Here is a 20,066-nt window from a genome sequence, read left to right on the forward strand (position 1 = left end):
TATTCTGGAAGGGACTGCCATGGAGGCTCAGAAGGGAAAAGGTGAGCCCTTTTCACCAGAATGAAGCAAAGAAGCCAGGATCCAATACTTCTTACCCATTTCTTAGAGCACATGCTTTAAAAGTACAATCACTGGAAGCATTTTTAAAAAATAATGTTCTAAAATCGCTTCCTTTATTTTGCAGCTTCTCAAAACATTTATGTGTATCCCTGTGGTTTTTGCAGATCCTTCATCATTTTAATGTGTTTATCTTAGATGGTAAAAGTTGCTGTTTCTACCGAACTCCATCAGCCAATACCCAAACACCTCTCCAGAAGGCTTTTTTTGAGTAAACTAACAGTATAATTCTTTATAACTCCTTTATATTAATTCTTTTATTTCTAAATTAGTTCATCTCAAATTTAACATCTGGTCACTTCTATGGGTTTCACATAGAATAGAAAAAAAGAATGTCAGGCTCACCACCATACAGCTGCTTTTCTTCCACATAGCAAATAACTATGCTGTTATACACTGTGCACTAAGTATAACTTGAATACGTGTAGCCTTTTTATGCTACATTAAGAAATGCACGAAAGTGCTGAGCTAGCAAGAGTTACACAAATAAGACTTAACGAATAAGTGACAATCTGTTTGCCCCCAAAGGAGAACAGAAAGAAACAAGACCCAAAGACCTAGTAAAGCTTTTTCCTTTGCAATTACATAAAAGTATTAGGAAAACTTCCTTCACAGACATATTGCCAGCAGTAGATCAAAACAAAGCTTTATTTCAAGAGTCTTTGTCTCTAAAAACCAAACTACTAAATGTAACCAACTGTATTCTTCTAAATGAACAGCTTGTATAGAGCTGTACTTGAAGAATTGTTCCTTAGGAAGCACTACTTTCAGCAATACTATTCCCTTCAGCACCTGCTGGCCCATGTAATAAGCACACAGGTTGACTTCTTTATCTGCAGGCAGCCCAGGGTAACCTTACCTGGGTTAGTGTACAGATGACTCTCTACAGTTTTCCCAATACTCTGCAGTTTAACAGCTTGAAGGGACTCATCCCCATGCATGACTGTTGGCAAGCTGCCCAGAGCGTCATGAACCAAATTTGCCACTTCTCTTACATCAAAAAGCTTCAAAAGTTCAGAGTACACTGATGGGAAGGAGCTCAGAAACACAGCCTAGAGGAAAGGGCAAAAATGGACAGTCAGATACTGTAGTTTTGACATTTAAGCATTTAAATAATTACAGAAATTTAAGAAACTGTAGAATGATTCATAGTTGATAGCTTTAAAAATGGTCACGTTTTCAGAAGAAGTATTCTCACGCTCATTAATGGGCTTAACCCTTGTGACCATTTGCCTTTAAGCATTATCTAATGACTATTCAGTTCTCCCAGGACAAACTGAAAGTAGAAGTTCAACTTCAAACAAAAATATTTATAATTGAAAAATACTTATGTGGGAGAGGAAATTTTTAAAAGGATAACAGAAGCTAGCTGGTATGAGAACAAGTGGAGTTCAGTGGAGTTGCTTTGGTTTGCTTTGTTGTAAAACAGGTACTATAATGGCCTCTATATTTTCAATTTTTCAAATAATGAACATTTTCATTTTGGAATGAAAATGCACTGGCAGTATTGGTTCACTTCAACAACCCTAAAATAGGGTTAGAAATTCATTGCTGAGTATGGAAACAAAAGAACGGAGGGCAATGCCAGAGAACAGAAGCTAGAACTGACATTCTCTACTTCCTCTCCAAATCCTGCTGATTAAGAAATGCTCAGACCTCAGCCCTTCTTCACACTGGTGTCAAAACAGATGACATAGAAGGTTAAAAATACTGAAGAATTCCAAATGTTATTGTTTATATAATTTTGCTATTATCTTTTCACTCCACCTGCTTACATGACTTGGGATGGAAGAATCACTTCTCTACTCTGTTCTCTGTTCTTTGCAATTTTCTTGGAAGAAAAATTTTCTACAGAGCTTAAGAAATTAATTTCTTAACATGTCTTTGGTTACAGAAACAGGGGAGGAGGTTGGCATGTCTGTGAGCTGCAGAAGTAGGTATATCACAGAAATAAAGATACCAGCTAAGCATTAAAACATGTAGTTCATCAAGACTTACAAGTTTTTTGTAAAGCATGAACACTGTTAGTTTTTATGGCTCAAATCCTTCAGTTTCAATGTGGTTAAACTAAACTTAAAATGCCCCAAACAGAGAAATGACTTTATTTATATTAAGCAATATAGTTATTATAATTCAAATTAACTATTAGATTTAAGATTAGCTATACCAATATATATATATATACACCATATATCTATATATGCCATAGATATACACCAACCAGCAGCTGTTGTTATGAAAATTTCCCACAATAGGAGAAAAGGTATGAGGATGAGCTAAAAGTGCCATTTTGCCCTGGCAAAAAAAAAACAAAACAAAACAAAACCGTTTTCATTCCTGGGAATACAGGTAAGGACACGTGTACATTTTCTATGTGGGAGATGGAAAATGACAATAAGCAGGGCACGCTCGAAAACTTACTTGTAGTTGGGATAAAGCACTAGCTCCTTTACTCTCTTGGGAAAGGAAGAAGCGTACTGACATGAGAAGCTCTTGAATACAGCAGCGAAATTCCTCCTCATTTTGTCCACCAGTGGCAATAGAGAACAACCTCCGAGACTGAACTATATATTTAAAGATGTATTCCTGTGCCTACAAACGTCAAAATCAGAGATAATTCATAAAAATGAACCAGCTCATCTTCAAATAGAACACATGTAATGATTGTATCATTCAAACAGCAAGGGTCTGAAACAGGACACCATGCTATTTAATATTGTCAAATCTTTCTAATGAAACACTAACAACATTCCAAAAAGCGCATAATCAGAAATGTTTTTGCCTTGTCTTTCATAACCTCTACAACCCAGGGAGCAATTGTATTTTTAATGAAAAACTGCAAAATCTCAGCACTGCCTCCCATCTCCCATCCTTTGCATGTCTTTGGCTACAGAAACACTTATTGCATAAACATACAAGACCAATACAAGAAATAGGCTCAAACTTTTCAGCTGCTCTTGAAATTCCTCTGCTTGTTCAAAGTTGTTTTCCTATAAACTGTTAACCAGGTAATAAAAACCAAAAAAAGCTTAAATTTTGGAACATAAATAAAAATACAGTTCTTTCTTATCAGCAAGACACCTGAGATAACAGCAGCATAGAAAGGCACAGAAGAGTAACACTGACAGCTTTTCCCAGACTGTAGCACCTGTCCCGAATGGGATTATTGTGTTGTACAACTCAGCCTGACTCCACACTGTGCTCTGTTCATGGTACAAAATGGGACAAGAGCAATCACACCCACCATTTTCAGTAGAATTCCCCAATGTCAGGGTTGAACCGTTTAGCGAGCATGCATGACTATCAGTTAGGTTCTGTTATGCAACAGATGTTTATACCACCAATTCAATTTATATTTGATTTCTTAGACCTAACTTCTACTCATTCAGTAAGGAACATAAGCGCCCCAGAGTCAAGTGGTAGTAAGCTCCATTGATCAATTTAGTGACAAAAGAGAATGATGAATAAACTATTGCACTGAAAAAGTCTGCAGCTTCCTAGAATTACTATTACCAGTCCATACTCTGTTTCATTTACTAAGTTAAAACTGTTGGTATTGTATGAATATATAATTCATATATATAATTGCTTTCATCAATTTCTATTACCTTTAGTACTTCCTGTATGTGCTCGTGCAGCTCCACTTCAGTGACTCGATCAATATGCCATTTTAGTACTTTTATAAGATCTCTAGAATAGCGCATCAGAAAGTATTATAACACAGAGTGGGAGAAGGGTCAACTTTGCACATTAAATGCAAACCAATAGCTGTCATATGAGAAACACTGACAAAATAAAAAACATATGACTAGATTTCACTAATCACTACAGAATCAATATTACACTTAGTTTTCCATCTGCTGACAGCCACCTGGAAGACCTCTGACAAACCAGAGAACCAGTATTATATATGCAATAGAATAATTTTGACAGGGATACACAAGCTCAGTTAAGCCAGAAGACCCCCTGCCAGCATGGAGTAACTGTAGCTGTATTCCATGCACTGTTTTCATTAAACTGCATTGGTTTAAATGGATGTCTAAGGTAGCGATAAATACAGAGAGTACAGCAGAGTAAGTGATGCCTATTATTGCAGTGCTCTACACAGATGGTGAACAAGTTGCATCTGGATGGTGCTAAGGCTCCTATGTTTTTCAAAGTAATTAAAGAAATCTACTGAAGTAAAAGATTTAAAAATTAAGCCAATGTTAAAGCTTTAGCAAGTAATCTTTCTAGTAACTTATTTTTACTCTTTTTAATGGCATAAATCTAGGCACTCATACAAGCATTGCATTTTATTTGTAATGATACTGTTTAATTTAACCTAATGGTTGATTCTGCTTAGCTTACCCATAAGTGTCAGTATTCAAATTAGATAGAAAAAGTACAGACTTCACCTGTAAGCAAGTGCTCCTGCAAAATGACTTTCAATGTAAGTGTCCATTACTGGCTTAAAGTGGTGAAACTTGCTGTCCTGCAGCAAATTTATTATGTGAACCTAAATGTGAACAAAAAAGGAAAAAAAAAAAGCTCTTTTTTTCTTTTTTTTTACTTAGTTCTTAAAATAGTGCTAACCATCATCACAAAATGAAACTTACCAAACAATCAAATACTTTTGATCCATATTTTTGAGAGTTTTCATCTAAAATCCCAAATAAAGTGTCTAGTGTATCTTGAAGAAACTGATTAGAGAGAGGAAGAGAGAGTTTGTTAATAAATAGGTACTTTTGTGACATGCAAATAAATTATTTCCCTCGTATTATCTAAAAGGATAGAAACATATATACCTTCACTATTTCTGAACCATCAATTTCTTTTAATTTTGAGAGGCAACCTGCAATTTTGTCTGGGTGCGTTCTCCATTTCAGAAGATCAAGCATATCTCCTGCAAAAGCAAAATGCAAATTGAAGTTGGAAGCAAAGCAGCAGTTCAGATTTTAAATTCTACTATTACAGTCTACTCAGCAAAACTTGGCATCGTTAAACCAAAAGAAAACATCTCAAGATTTGCTATAATATGATCGGCCCAACAACAGAATTTCATTCCATTCTGTAATTGCTCCACCAATAGAAACATAAGAACATGGCTCTGGGTCAGTAAAATCAGTATCCTGTAGCAACTGCCTCATACAATCTTGTTCAGATATTTGTCAGCTACCATCTTAAGAAATTATTTTGCTGTCTCTCATCCCATCAAAGAGGATGTCTTCCCTACCTGTCCTCTGACAGCCAGAAATAGTCTCCTAACTGCTAGTTTGAATATATTTAAAATACTCATCTTCCTATGTCTTCACAGAGAACAAACACAATGTCTCTAAGATCCTGCTTTATTAACAAGCAATACAATCTCTTCTGGAAAATAAACTCTTCTGAGCTAAAACGTATGGGAGTGTCTTTGCACCTCCTCCAGTTTTAATTCATTTGCCCTTAGCTTTCTTGGTAATGGTAACTACATTACAGACAAGATTACATGAGTGTTTTCTATATCAATACCAAGCTTGAATGTCTGCTGTAAACACCTGACACATGTTCTAGGGTATGACACTGCCCTTTGTACCATTAGATTTGATCTAATTTCAAATTAGGGTATGACACTGCCCTTTGTACCATTAGATTTGATCTAATTTCTACTCTTATTAATTCTTTAAATCTAAGTGACTTTACTTTGCCTGTACCATATTTTGATTTTGTTGTTCTCAACTGATAAGCTCTTTCAACTAAATATTAGCAGCGACTTTCGTTAACAGGCTCTCTAGTGTCTCAAGTTTTACAGAAGTAAATCCCATCCCCATCCCTTCCACCCCTTTAAAAAGAGATCAATCCCAAGCCTAATTCTTCAGCTCTGGTAGTATTTTCCTTCCACTCAGGAGGGAAATTCCTTCCACTACAGTGCAACCTGCTAGTTCTGGTTTAGCCTATATTTACCAGTTTAAAAATTCTTATTCAAATTTCTATCTTTTCAATTTTCCATGTGGCATGTTATTGAAGTCCAGATGGTTTAGATCTGCTATGTTTCCTCTGAATAATAATAAAGAAAGCCTTTGAAATGAAAGATCAAGAAATTTATTCTCGCATGATATGCCTGTGATAAACTCATCTTACAGCACATCCTATGTAGCTACATGTCCACTTTTTCATCCATGATTTCTTGTAAATACTTGCATAAAATTCATCGGAGGGTGATGGCTCAGTTAACCTATCCATTCTTGCAGCTGTCTTAAATCCAAATACTGTATTTGTCACTCTCAGTCATATATTGTTGCTTTCAGCTTCCGAGATGTACTAAAATACCGCTTTGCTATGAGATTAGGAATTTCATGCCCTATACCATTCAAAATCCTAAAATAGAGTGCTGCAAACTTGGCTTGGCTTTTCAGCAGTTTTCACTTGATCCTGACCCTTGCTGAACTCTAACAGGTTGCCACAATTTTTCTCTCTTCTGCTGCAGGTTCTCTGTTTACACCTCACATTTTCTGGCTGTGACTCACCCACTCAGGTCTGCAGCACTCCTGTCAAGTTGTATTGAGTAGAAGTTCCATGTAATCTTGAACCACTGAATTAAACAAATCCCAAAGCCGCACTACATGCAAGTTTACTACTTCCACATTTCACTACTCAGCTTTTCAGGATTTCTTAAAGCCTGTCTGTTGGAAGCAGAAAACCTTAACCACCATCCAACCCTTCCATTAGTTTAAGCTGAACTACTGTCTAGTTGATCACCATCCAACATTGTCTTAGAAGGACCTAGTTCTTCTGAAATGTGCTCAGTACTTACCAAACTAAGAAGCTAACAGAAAGTTTTCCTCTTGGTTCAGCAACTATATGGGAACTTTCTTTCACAGACTGATTTCATACTCAAGTACCATTTGAGCCATACCCATCTTTGTGTCATTTCTTTCCCAGTTTGTTCCAGGAAAGCTCCTATCTCTTAACAAGAAATGAAGCAATATTTCTATATTTAATAACATTAAATACATCTCCACCTGTGTACAAATCTTGCTAGAAGTGTTAATAGCAAACACCCTACATGCTATTCCATTAATATTTTGCTGTCTTTATTGATTTTGGTAGGTACAAATTGGTTTTATGCATTTATATGTTTCTTATTTGCTTTGCTCTGCGCTGTGCTAGTATGGAATGGTTTGGCTTAAAAGAAATTCTAGAATTGCACTAAGAGTGCTGAAGGATTCCATCTGTGTGTCAGAGACACATCCCCAAAATCAAGGACAAGTTATAGGTCTAATTATTCCTTATGTCAGGAATTTTCAAGAAACAAGCATTACAAATCCAGTGAACTGCATTTGTCTTTTGGATAATTAAATGGCCTTCCACACCACATGCATCCTATTCTGTTTAAGCCTCAACTTAAGTTGAGGAGTAGCAAGACCAGCTGAAGCTGTCAGGTCATAGCAGGCAAAACTCTTCTTTACAGGTTTGCTGGAGCAATTGGGTGGAAGACAGTTGACACACAACACTAGGGATTTGTTGGGGGATTAAAAAAGAAGGAGAATGCAAAGGTAAGACACTGACTTCAAAGCACTTATTTCGAGGGAAACTTTAAGGCGGAAAGACATGGCTGATGTAACAGTAGTGAATAGCCCAAACAGAAATGACATGAATAGAAAATCTGACATGTGAATCACAAGGGGAAGGGATAGCAATGTGTCATGTGGTAAGAGAAATGAGAATATAAAATTGCCCCCCAAAATAGGCCCAGCAAGAAAACATAGTTTTGGAAATGGGAAAAAGTCAATGCTGCTGATAATTTTTTCTGAAGAACAAAAACATTTCCAATGCCTTCTCTTAATCCTGATCAGATCTGTACATTTAAAACAGGCTACACATGGCCTACCATTCCTATCAAACAAAGCACTTCCCTTCTCACGTTTAATTTAAATCCAAAGTGCTAATACAAGGTTTAGAATCATGTGTGTAAGGAAGTGGTTTGGGTTGATCTTTCCATCTCTCTCCTATAAATCCTGAGCCATCAAAATTGGTCTGGTGTAGCACTACTGCACATCAAAAGGAAAAAGCTGAATTCCAGAACTGGCAGTCTGTATTTCTCTTCCCATAGGCCTCTTCTGTGATTTCCAACACTCCCTCCAAACTGAGGTCACTCTGGAAAGCTGCCCCCTGCTACTTTTATTTTATTAATCACCAGTTTGGCTTTTCGTCAAATGCAGATAGATGGATTAACACCTCTGCCTTGCAATAGACATGCTCTATAACATGTTGCTCCGCTGATCAACAGCTGCTTACTGGTGATGTGCTGATCAATGCTGAGAAGCGAGTAGATGCCAACTTGCTAAAATATTCTGACTTGCTGGATGGATCCTGAGTCTCTGTCAAGCAGAAATTCCTCCTATATAACTGTATTGATAACTACTCAGTAGAAAAATCACTGTCTACTCTCTTGCTTTTTTGGGTTTTCTTTAGGATAATGAAATATAACTACTCAGCTAAGAATATAATATATAAAAGCTGGGATACTTTTTTGCCAATATCAACTGATTAGCTATCCAGGATGAAAAGTCAAGCTAAGGAAAAGCTAACTAGCGGACAGATTCGATAAGGACATGTTCTTATATGTTGATGAACACAGTCTCCCTTGGTTAGAAGGTTTCTGAAAATTGTTTGGAAATAATGCTAAAACCCCCTCCAACATACTGAAGTTAAAGAAATTGTAGATCCCAGCAACTGGGAGGCAGCCTCCTTTCCCCAGGCCCCATAATTTGAACACGCATGAGAGCTGATGGCATGTGGGAATAATCAATGAGAGAATGACAGCTGGGTAAGGTTCCCCAGTAAGCTAGTAAAACTGTGGCCTAACTCAAGTCACACCCTCTACAAGTCTGGGTTTGGGATCCTCCCCCACACCATGGCCAGATCAATAGCATAATTTTCAAATAGTTTTCAGGCTGGACATGTTGTTTGCAGACACAAGCAGATCTGAGAGCTTCAGAAAAATCTCCAAACATAAAAACAGATTTAAAAGTAGTTAGCAATTTTCAAAACTGCCAATACAAATGGTTACTAGAAAAGAAATACACAGATCTTTCTAATCCTGTATTTTTTTATAAATATGCTACATTCTCTCAGGGATAACTGAAGTAATGCTCACATGACCAAATATCCACATGCTTTGCTCTATTTTCTGAGCATGCAATAGTTTTTCTGGCAAATTTTTGTTTAAAAGAATGGGGATTTGGAAACTCACCAAGATGAAATTCCCCAGAAAGATCCTTGGAGAAAATATGAGCCTGTCTACTGAAAATATTTCCACCCTCTGAAGTACTGCTGAAATAATTGTTAACTCTTTCAGAGCTGAAAAGGCGATCAATATTATTCGGATATTCTACACCCTCTTACTTAGAATATGGTTTAAAAAAAAAAGGAACTTTTATGCCCCTTGTCACACATCTATTTACATTAATTACAAAATAACTCCTGTACTGTGAACATAAATAAGTATTATAACCCCAGACAACAGTGCAACTATTTATCAGTGAAACATTTAAGTTCCAGGCAGCATATTCATGCATGTGTAACTAGAGGTAGATTCATGTGATTTCTTAAATCCAGGCCTTCAACTGAAGCAAATTTAGTCTCTGATTGCCTATTAGCAACTTTTAGGAAAATGTTTTATTGGCTAACTTTTATTACTTTGAAACTAATTGCTATGAGAATACAGAATGGATGTGTGCACAATGAAACAGACCACTTACTATTTGCACATAATTCTATTTGGGACACTTGCTACTAAATAGTGAAAATTAAGATGATTATTTCAATTTTAAAAGCTGCTTTAGTTGTTGTTAAACACCTATAATCAATTTGCAAGCAATCAGCAATTTTTTCATCATACATATAAGAAAGGTAAAGACACAATCATTCACACACAAGAAAGAGCAAAGCCAGATCTTAAAACTGTGATAAACAGCTTAGAAAAAAACAAATACAGAACTGTGTGTATACCAAAGAATGGTCACATTACTAAGCAAATACAAAATATTTAGAAATTTGTGGAATGCTGTTTCAGTTACAAACTGTAGTTAATATGGCAAACAAACAAAAATCTTCAGAATTTTATACATAGCAATGGCAAAGCATGCGCAAACATGTATTTCTATCTGCTACTGCTTATATCCAGTGATTGTTTTAAGTAGTAGTAAATGTTTGTTGGCTTAAAGGAAGAGAAGTGATACAACAAAAAAGCAATTTGTGCCTAAAACCAAACTGCCACAGCCTAAAACCTACAGTATTACATTAAAACTCGGCAACAAACAGATTAGGAGGTTTTGTAAAGCAGCTGCATTTTGATAGTTGATTCCAAGAGTGCTGCATTTGATTTCAATATCATGTTAATCTAAAAAGCATACTTGAGCTACTCAAAATCATTGGTTTATCATGCTGCATTGGTTTCCATCTGGAAAAAAAAATTATGAAGAAAACCAGTTTATATAATGGATAGAACATAAGCTATTTTTGAGTAGATCCATGCTTACTTGGAACATAAAAGGCTAGCTATAACACTCATTTGAATTCATCATGTTTTAAACAACATATCCTACCATTTTGCGTGAGTTTAGTGGAGCAGAGAAAGGACGTAATCCAGAAGGACTCTTTAGTGGTTTTTATTGCTTGGCTGTTGTTTCCCAGGAAAATTCCCTTTGAAAAGGGGAGTTTGAGGTAGCGACCAGAATCCTGAAGGTTCGTGTTTTCTTCACACTGTGAAAACAAAGCAGCTAAAATAACTGTACTGCATAAAAACAAAGGACTAAATCCCTAATTTATATGAATTATTATTGTTTCTCTGCCAAAACCAAGAATTTTCACTATGCCTGTTGCAACTTTGGTTTTGGGTAATAGTTTCATATCTGAAATTGAAATCAACAAATTTGCAGAGGTTATGTTAAATGAATAGCTACAAACCTTGGTGTTAAAAATCTAAAATTTGGCTGGAAACATATGAAATCCTCTGAACAGCAATAACTGCTAAATGTGGAAACAAAAATTCCACTAAACTGAAGCATCTCGAAACAATTATAACATTGATTAGATCTGCATAAATAAGCTTGCTTGATTTGCCAACTTTAGCAATTCTGTAAGAGGATATCATGGGCTTCACTTTGTGTGTTTTAATTTAACTTGTCTTTGTCAAATCCATTAAAAATAGAATTTAATATAATAGTAAGACATAGTAAAACCAGGGCACTGAAAAGTATACCTAGATTCAATTGCAGTTTGTAACAAAAATCTTAATATGAAACAATCAGCAACTGACGTTTTAATGGTGAAGAGATTATCACTCCTTTGTTAATGAATACAGACTTTCTCAACCTAATGTTTCCGGGCATATAAAGTATGTTCCAGAGGACTCATTACAGCTAACCATTACTAATTCAAATTACCTTGTGTACAATGAGTTCATGGGTGCCATCTGGCAGAGTCCTCCCATTTTCCTGCATCAGGGGCATGAAAGAAAAGCCAAACAACTTCTTCTCACCCTTTTCTTTTGCTGAAATGCATGTGTAAATAGCAGCACTTAATATACATTTTTGACAAAATAAACAGATATGATACAACATAAAAAAGAATTCTGGAAGCTATTTGCAGCTAGACAGTCTAATATTATCTTACATTTCTTTTCAGATTTACACATTATGTCTTGTAATGGTTTATTTATCTCATGTTAATCAAAAAGCAGTATTCTGTAATGGTTTGGTACTTAGTAACAACAAATAAAGGAAGCCACCAAATATACAGTCTTAGAAAATATACATAATTCCAGAAAATCCAAATGAATATGAAAATAAAAGGATTTTTTTCAGGTGACACATTCTACCCTCTGGTCTCCATTTTAGGTCAGCTCAGGCTACACTGCACTTCTATTTTCAAATAAAGCATTTGCCTCTATAGATATGATTGAAGATGTTGCTGTTCCTTGTTGAATGTTTGACAGCAGATACCATTTTCAAACTTAGATGCCTAAATTCCAAAATTCGTTTATCACCTAAATACAAAGCAGACTGCAGAACACTGAGATTTTACTGAAGCCAGTGAGTGCAGATGCTAACACTTGTGAAAATTAACCATTTTTTAATGAAATGTGTATATGTATGACTTTTGAGACAGGGTTTAACATAGTTGGGGTTCAGGTAATGATAACAAAAATATCCAACTTGTGCTGCATAGGAAAGATTGAGCAAAGAATCTGTCTGAAACACACCACTGATGTTTTTCCTTTATTACTTCATAGCTTATAAAAACCTTAAAACTCAAAAAGAAGAAATCAATGCAAATTTCTTCCTATTTGTTCCTTATATTTTGAAGTTTAAGCATCCAAAATCTAAATATACTATCACTTACTGTGTGCGCCACTTTCCACAATGGCAATCTAAATAACCAAATCTTGCTATATCTACATCACCAAAAAGAGTCAAACAACGGCATCTGTTTAAAAGAACTGCAATTTTATCACAAGTCTGTGAGCAGTCAGCACCATAGCTATGAAACCTGTCTTGCATGCCCTGGTATGCAGAACAAGGACCCAGACCTCAATTTTTACCTCAAAATCAACTTTAAAATTGTTCAGAATGTTTAGAGAATAAGTGGGGAAAAAAGCCCTGCAGTAAAAAAGTAATGTTGATTGACCATGATGTACCTATGTACATTTCCCATTGGTTGGACTGCTAAACATCTACTAAGGGACAGCTATAATTTTAGATAAATCACCAGGCAAATTCTAAATATGCATTCTGAGTTTACCTGAAATTCTGTTTATATTTGCAGCTGCAATGTTGTCTATTTCTATTTAATAAACTAGACTGGTTTCTCCCAGTATTTAAGCTTTCCCAAAGCACTGAGTTCCAAGTAGAGCTGCAATCCTGAGAAGCTGTCATGAAAGCGTTTCAGAGAAAGTTCATGCAGCTGTCCTTTTCTTGAGGTATTATGGAAACTCATGTGCTGACTGCAGCTGTAAGAGAGAGGACTAGCAGAAGTCATGAACAGCACTTACTGGAACAGTGCCGGAATTCACAGCGGATATGTGCTCCTCTGAATTTATCCACAGGAATAGGAAGTTTCAGCAGCTCAGACCATCTGGGACCATTGTTATGATAAAGCACAAAGGAATGGTACTCACTGGCTGGTGGCTCTCCAGAGCCAAATGAGATAAAATCCTAATGAAGAAAAAAATTATTAAAGATTTAAAGATAGAATAGTTCACTGGCAAGATGTCATCAAAGCTCTCTTCTAATGAAGACTATTTAATATTTACATTCCTATCATAAATGCCATATGTGTAGTTCAATGCTCACTATCTTTAAACCCATAAAAATAGTAGCACTTTGTTAGTATTTACTGATTAGAAAAAAATGGCAAGAATCATCCACACTGATGAGAATCAAAGTGTTATATAGGGGGAACCGGGTAATCAAGAAGGCTTGAGCAACAAATGTGATGTGAAGTCCCATGACACAGCATGGTCTATCCAGTGTTATGCCCAAGCAACAAACAAGAATGTAACTGAGACAAGAACAGCCCAGTCTCAAGGTCTGTAGTCATTTGAAATAAGCCCGTAACCCTGCTGCAATCAGCGATATGTCCCAGCATGAAACAGTAAAGAAATCTGGACTCTGATTAGAAAGATGCAAACTGTCGGTTGCCTTTGCAACACCCATGATGGTCTTTCCACAGCACATTAGCACAATAGGCAAATGGATTTGTCTAAATCCTGACTTGGGGATACCTATTATTTAATTCCCTGGGGGAAAGCTAAGCTGTAGCTTTTCTCCTCAGCAATCATAAGACATCACCTTTGCACCTTAATAGCCTTTTTAAAAATGTAAATATATATATATAGAAAATACATATACACACACTTCTGTTTATTTATTTATATATAAAAATATACATACATTGCATGCCATGCATTTATACATGCAATCTCTCTTCACATATACAGACACACAATTTGCACTAGGGCTATTTGTGTCAGCCTTTCTTTAACTTGTCACTCAACAGCCCTCAAAATCATGCAGAACATGTGAAAACAGTACTTTCAAATAAAAAGGGAAAAATTATATTAACTATGTATGGAAAAGGTGAAAGGTGAACAGAAATCTTTTGGTACAGAAAAAAAATCTGAGAAAGAGTTATTTGTCAATAGTTAAAATATGAAACAGTGCCTGTTTGTAAACTATCACAAGCAGCATGCAATCAAACCTGAAGAAAAGAAGGAACATTAATTTATTGTTTTATTGATACATGGGGGCGATTTTTGCATCAAGGATCTCTGATTTATTAAAATCAGACAAAAAATTGAAAGTTATCAAAACATGTTCTGTGTATCATAGAATCATAGAATAGTTGGGGTTGGAAAGGACCTTAAGATCATCTAATTCCAACCCCCCTGCCATGGGCAGGGACACCTTACGCTAAATCATATCACCCAAGGCCACATCCAACCTGGTCTTGAACACTGCCAGGGATGGAGCATTCACAACCTCCCTGGGCAACCCATTCCAGTGTCTCACGAGAGGAATTATTATGAAATAAGAAATTCACCAAAGCTTAATCTTTCTTCAACATTTTCAGGCCTCTTATGGAATCATTAATTATTTTGCTGGCAATTACAGTTTATCTGATCACAGATAAATCATGTAATTGATCACAGAAATAAAACAAACAGGCACTTTATAAAACTTTCATGCAAAGTGGATATACTTTGAATATCTAAAGACAGCAAAAGATAAACATGACTTCTTCAAAGCAATTCTGTACTCTTCAACAATGCCACAAAAGATGATTTACATCTAAAAAAGTGTATCAAAATGGACTACACCAAGGAAAAACATACAACAAAGATACCTTTAAAATTTGACCACTGCTGTCCACGACATGCATTGTCACTTCCACATTTCTTGCCACGCTTTTCCCTCCTTTCTCAAACTCTCCTCTTTCTACAGTGATATATAAATCATTCCTCATTTCACCTATAAAAAACCACAAACCAAACACAAAGTTTACAGAAGTCAGTTCAATTTACTTCATTTTTGCTTTTAGTACTTTAGTAGACTTTCATCTTCTCTTCCAAACAAGGGATAGTATCATACCCACAATTTATCAGTATTTATGGATTTTAAATAATAACAATGGATTTCATAAACCAAGAAAACCAACAACAAAGCCATAATAAACAAATTCTAGGGGCTTTTATTCACCTGTTAGCTCTTTTTGGTCTTTACAGTGATTATCTCTAGCTATACTAAAGCTGGTCTAGCTTCACCTTACGTAAATGCCTCTTTCAATCTAAGGCATTATTAATGTGTTTGCTTTCATTTGTAATCATTACATTTCTCTGTTTGATGTCTCCTTGAAGAACTGATTACAACTTTTTTACACTGAATCTCAGAAGAAATTTTATTATCTGAAGAAGCAAAAAACAAGAGGTTGGCGCTCTTTCCATTAGAAGGACAGGCTTCCCAGACTGCTAGTGTTCAAATTCATCTTTCTGATCTAAAAGATCCCAACATACTTTACATTATCAGGATGTTCCAAAGTTTACCAGCAAAAATGTTAGCATATTTTTAGCATGTTGGAAAGGCCTCTGAGAAATTAAAACCTTCATTAACACATTCAAACTACAAATCCAATACAGGCATTACATAAGTCCTACAGAGAATGTACAAGTTACTGAATACTGCTAGCATATTTAAAATGAAATTCTTTGCACGTTCATACAGGATCATGTTAAGTTTTCTGTCAAGACCGCAACAAGAACTTTTGGATGAGATCCAAAAGCTGGTAATTTTATTTTAGTTTAATTTGACACAAATCGCAAGTTTATAGTTGATGAAAGGAAGAAAGATTGGTTGGGAGTTGCAGAGGGGACAGAACAGGGGAGAAGCAGTACTGGTACTGACTGGAGTGGCATGATAGTGAAGCCTTTGCTCTGTCTGATAATGGTATTTGTTTTTCTAAGAAGTGTAAACTAATCTAGCTCTGGACAAACATTACCAGAAGTACATGGAAACAACTGGATTTTCCTTGTGAAATAGAAAAATACAGCACAGTGTCATAATTAGAAGTACCTTCTAAAATTCTAATGTCTAGATTTGGTAGAAAAAGAAATTGAGGATGTATGCTTTTATCTAGTGCAATGCAATTTTAGCATAGTGGGAATATCCTTTTTCAGTAAAGCAGATTTTCATTGAGCACTAGGTGAAAAGAGTGCAAGTATGACAGTTTCATATATTTATAGGAGTATCATTTAGAAGTCAAACATGAGATGGATACTTCTAATGTGGGTAAAATTAATTACAAGATATTTAATTAATAAATAATTAGTTCATCTTCAATTTCCAGCTTTCTTTTAATGTACAAGCAGAATTTGACCTGCTTGAACTTTGCAGCATACTCTCATATTTCACATTTCTTGCTTTTATCTTACTGCATAATCACTCACGAGCGATTTTGAAGTACCAGAAACAATGACCTTGCTAATTCTTCTAACATTTTTATAATATTATTCCATCACTGTATGCAAAATAATTAAATGATTCCTCCAAAGCACAACCTAAACCACTGACAAATGGGAAAAAAAAAAAATAAAAAAAAGGTAATAGAGGAAAGTGCTATATTATCAAGTCCTCAAAAACCATGCCCACAAAATAAGGGGGGGGGTGTGGAAATTTGCTATTATTATTATTTACCTTCTGAAACAGCTATGGATTGAGGTTAGAATAAAGTTAGACAGAATAAACACAAACACATACCAGGACCAGATGGTATTCACTTAAGAGTTTTGTGTGAAGTCAAGAATGAAAGAGCTGAATTATTAAGTGTGTGCAATCATTGAATTAAGCCCTAGTTCCCGGTAGGAGCCAGGTTCAAAATGAGCAAAAGGTGGAAAGGTGGTGGTTATTCAGGTAATGGACTGTAAGCCTTGTAAACAAAACAAAACAAAAACAACAAAACCAAACAGAAAAACCTGCAGAAGCAACCCTAAACCAAAATCCAAACACAAAACCTTTCAAAAGGATGTTGTGAATATGAGAAATGTATAAAGATTCAGGTGAAGAATGGAGAAGTTGTGGAAGGAAAAATCCACTAAAGGATATGAAACAGAGGATCAGAAGCAGCTCAGGAAATCCCCTGAGTTGAAAATAGCTGGAGGCTGGAAGAATATCAGGTATATTTACCATACATGCATATATGCATGCACAGTTCTTACTCTTCCTTAGGTGTCTGTTTACAACACTTGGCTAGATAGGCCCCTGGTCTGAATCAGCTCTGGTGTTTATTCAAGTCACCCTTCAACTACCCTTAGAACTACTAGATTCTGATTATTTACACATTGCAGTAATACTTCTGCAACTTTCTAAATGTTTTAGAAACTAGTACAGTACACTTACTAAAGAGCATGCAATATATTAGGTCCTTTCTTAGCATATGCTTATACAAGGATAGGTTCTGGTTAGTGCAGTCTGTCACTTTCAAGAGTCTGACATTCAGGAAAAAACGCCAACATATAGTAATCAAAAAGAGAAGCTTTGTTATATAACTAATTTTAGCCAATAATCTGTAGTTGCAGCATTTATCTCCTGAAAGATTAACTTGATTTCTACTTGCATTTGTGCTACATTCTCTCATTATTTACATTTATCAGCAAGGAATTATTTCAATTTTCCATGGTGTCTTCACAGAAACATAACCAAACAACCATGTTCACCACAAATTTTATGACCTACCCCAGATAAAACTCAGCAAAACTCAAGTTTTCTCTTTTGAAAAGGGCAAACTGTACAGGATTTAAGTGCAAATGAAAATGACAGTGGAACAGGATGCTCAGAGGAGTTGTGGATACCCCATTATTGCAAATGTCCAAGGCCAAACTGGACATGGCTTTGAGAAACCTGATGCAGTGAAAGATGTCTCTGCCCTTGGTGGGAGCAGGAATAATAATTTTTAAAGATCAAAATTATCTTTAAAGGTCCCTTCCAACCCAATCAATTCTACATTTCTATGCAAAAATAAGAAAGTATTTCTAAAAGAAGTAATCAGCACTTCACAAAAGTTAGGCAGGCTTTCAAAAATGGTGTCTGCATTTTAAGTTTTTTTAAAAAATCCAACCCCATTGACTTTCACCCACCTAGTTGACAGAAAAATCACAGGTAAAAAAAAACACAGGAGGAGGATGTACTGTCACAAATACTGTCCTGTTCTCCTCGTACAGAACTTTGGCAGAGTTTGTAATCATTTGTCACGAGAGGATAGTTCAGATGAATTTTGACCTGATCTACAACTATTCAGGAATCTCTACTCCATTTTCAATGTCCCAGAGAAAATTAAGACATGTTGGTCACGTTATTGAAAGATAATGACAGATTTTCTCCATTATCATGCAAGGCAAATTAAATCCAAGAGAAAACTGAACCTCTCATGCTGTATGAAGAATAACAATGTTTCATATGGAAATGAGTACAAAAGCAGAAGGGAGAGAACAAAAATAGACAGGAAAATTCATCAAAAATAATGTAAACTATGGGCTACATATCAAGGGTAGCCTGTACCTTGCAGATATAACAGCAGCTTCCTTTCCTCAATGTGGCACATCTGACATTTTATAGTCTTTACAAATATGTAGGTTTTAGTTTAAATCTGGCCTTCTGTCTGGATTTGTATGCACACATATTTCACTTTTGGTTTAGAAAAGATTACTATTCCCAATCAAAATAATAAGAAAGCCAACTATATTGAACTTTCACATTTCAGGTACAACCATGGATTCCTGCTCATGACTGAGAGACATAAGAGAGTATGGTTTTGTCAAAACGTGTTCTATAAAGTATATGTATTTATTCAATGTGACTATTTGTCGGAAAAAGGCAGGAAAACTTAAGGGTGCAGGTGTCTATGACCTTCATACCTGGCCACACCAGGGCACCTGGCCAATGCTTCAGCATGGACAACAGTGATACCAAGAGAAACTGCACCCCAAGAGTGAACAATTACATATCTGGCACAAAGCCAATTGTTTTTCTAAGGGTATAAAAGCAGGACCCTCTTGTGGCCAGATCTGAAGCCCCACCTATGGGTGATGCACTGCCTAGGAATTTTCCAAATTCCAAATTCCTGGCATCGGCTGCAACGAGGCTTCTCAGCTTGAAGTGTGGGCATGGATGATGATTAGGTGGTGATTGGTGATGTAATTCTTAATCTCTGTTCTCTCTATGCAGTAATGATTTGCTAATTTTCCTCTGTGCTATACATACACATATATATATACCTGATTCACCTTAGTGTGCTTGTTTGCCTTAGTGTGCTTGTTTAATAAACTGTGCACATTATACAGCTAGCTTGGGATCACTTTTTGAGTACCCTGCCTGTTCGCAGGACAGATACATGTACAGGAATGTTAAAAACTTAAAACTGTGCTTCTGACAAACCTTTAGCACAATATTTGTATGAACATTTGTAAGTAAAAGCTCATAAAATCAGGAAGTCAATGAGGTTGTAAAAGTCAAGCACAAAGCCTTATCAGAAAAGAGCTGACAGTGAAAAAAGAAAATGGGTTTGAAAAGTAAATTTTCACTCTGGAAAGGAAAAAGGAAAGAAAATTAAAATAAAAAAATATATTTGGATCAAAATTTAAAAAATTATTTCAATCTAAATATATTGCTCTGGAGATCTCTTAATCACTTTTATTTCCTCAGTGTAGAAATGCCATTGCTTCAATGTTCCTTAACAGAAATTCTCTCAACAAAAATTGAGGTTGTGTAAGACTAAGGAAATTTTTTTGTGTTGCCTGTTCCAATCTAAACAATTCCAACTTTCTCTACAATGTATTCAGACATCAGAAAATTTCTCAATTTATCTATATTCCTTTAACAGATCTTTTTAAATTATGGCAACTGTAATTACACATTTGATTACAAGAACATGTA

At 35.7% G+C, this 20,066-nt stretch overlaps 1 protein-coding gene across 5 annotated transcripts in view; it reads right to left on the minus strand.

Moving 5' to 3' along the window:
- DOCK4 (dedicator of cytokinesis 4) overlaps positions 1-20,066 on the minus strand; it is a 243,807-nt gene that overhangs the window by 73,432 nt on the left and 150,309 nt on the right. For all 5 annotated transcript variants that reach the window (XM_062609561.1, XM_062609562.1, XM_062609560.1 and 2 more), the window contains exons 14-23: positions 14,989-15,113; positions 13,136-13,298; positions 11,529-11,635; positions 10,689-10,845; positions 4,905-5,002; positions 4,716-4,799; positions 4,515-4,615; positions 3,726-3,807; positions 2,539-2,709; positions 977-1,169 (exon numbers count right to left, since the gene is read on the minus strand). In XM_062609561.1, the coding sequence (XP_062465545.1) occupies positions 977-1,169; positions 2,539-2,709; positions 3,726-3,807; positions 4,515-4,615; positions 4,716-4,799; positions 4,905-5,002; positions 10,689-10,845; positions 11,529-11,635; positions 13,136-13,298; positions 14,989-15,113 (1,281 nt within the window). The remainder of the gene's footprint in view (positions 1-976; positions 1,170-2,538; positions 2,710-3,725; positions 3,808-4,514; positions 4,616-4,715; positions 4,800-4,904; positions 5,003-10,688; positions 10,846-11,528; positions 11,636-13,135; positions 13,299-14,988; positions 15,114-20,066) is intronic.

Source organism: Pezoporus occidentalis, unplaced genomic scaffold, assembly GCF_034315485.1.
Source record: "Pezoporus occidentalis ecotype Australia unplaced genomic scaffold, CSIRO_AGI_Poc_V1 ctg14, whole genome shotgun sequence".
Lineage (NCBI taxonomy): Eukaryota > Metazoa > Chordata > Aves > Psittaciformes > Psittacidae > Pezoporus > Pezoporus occidentalis.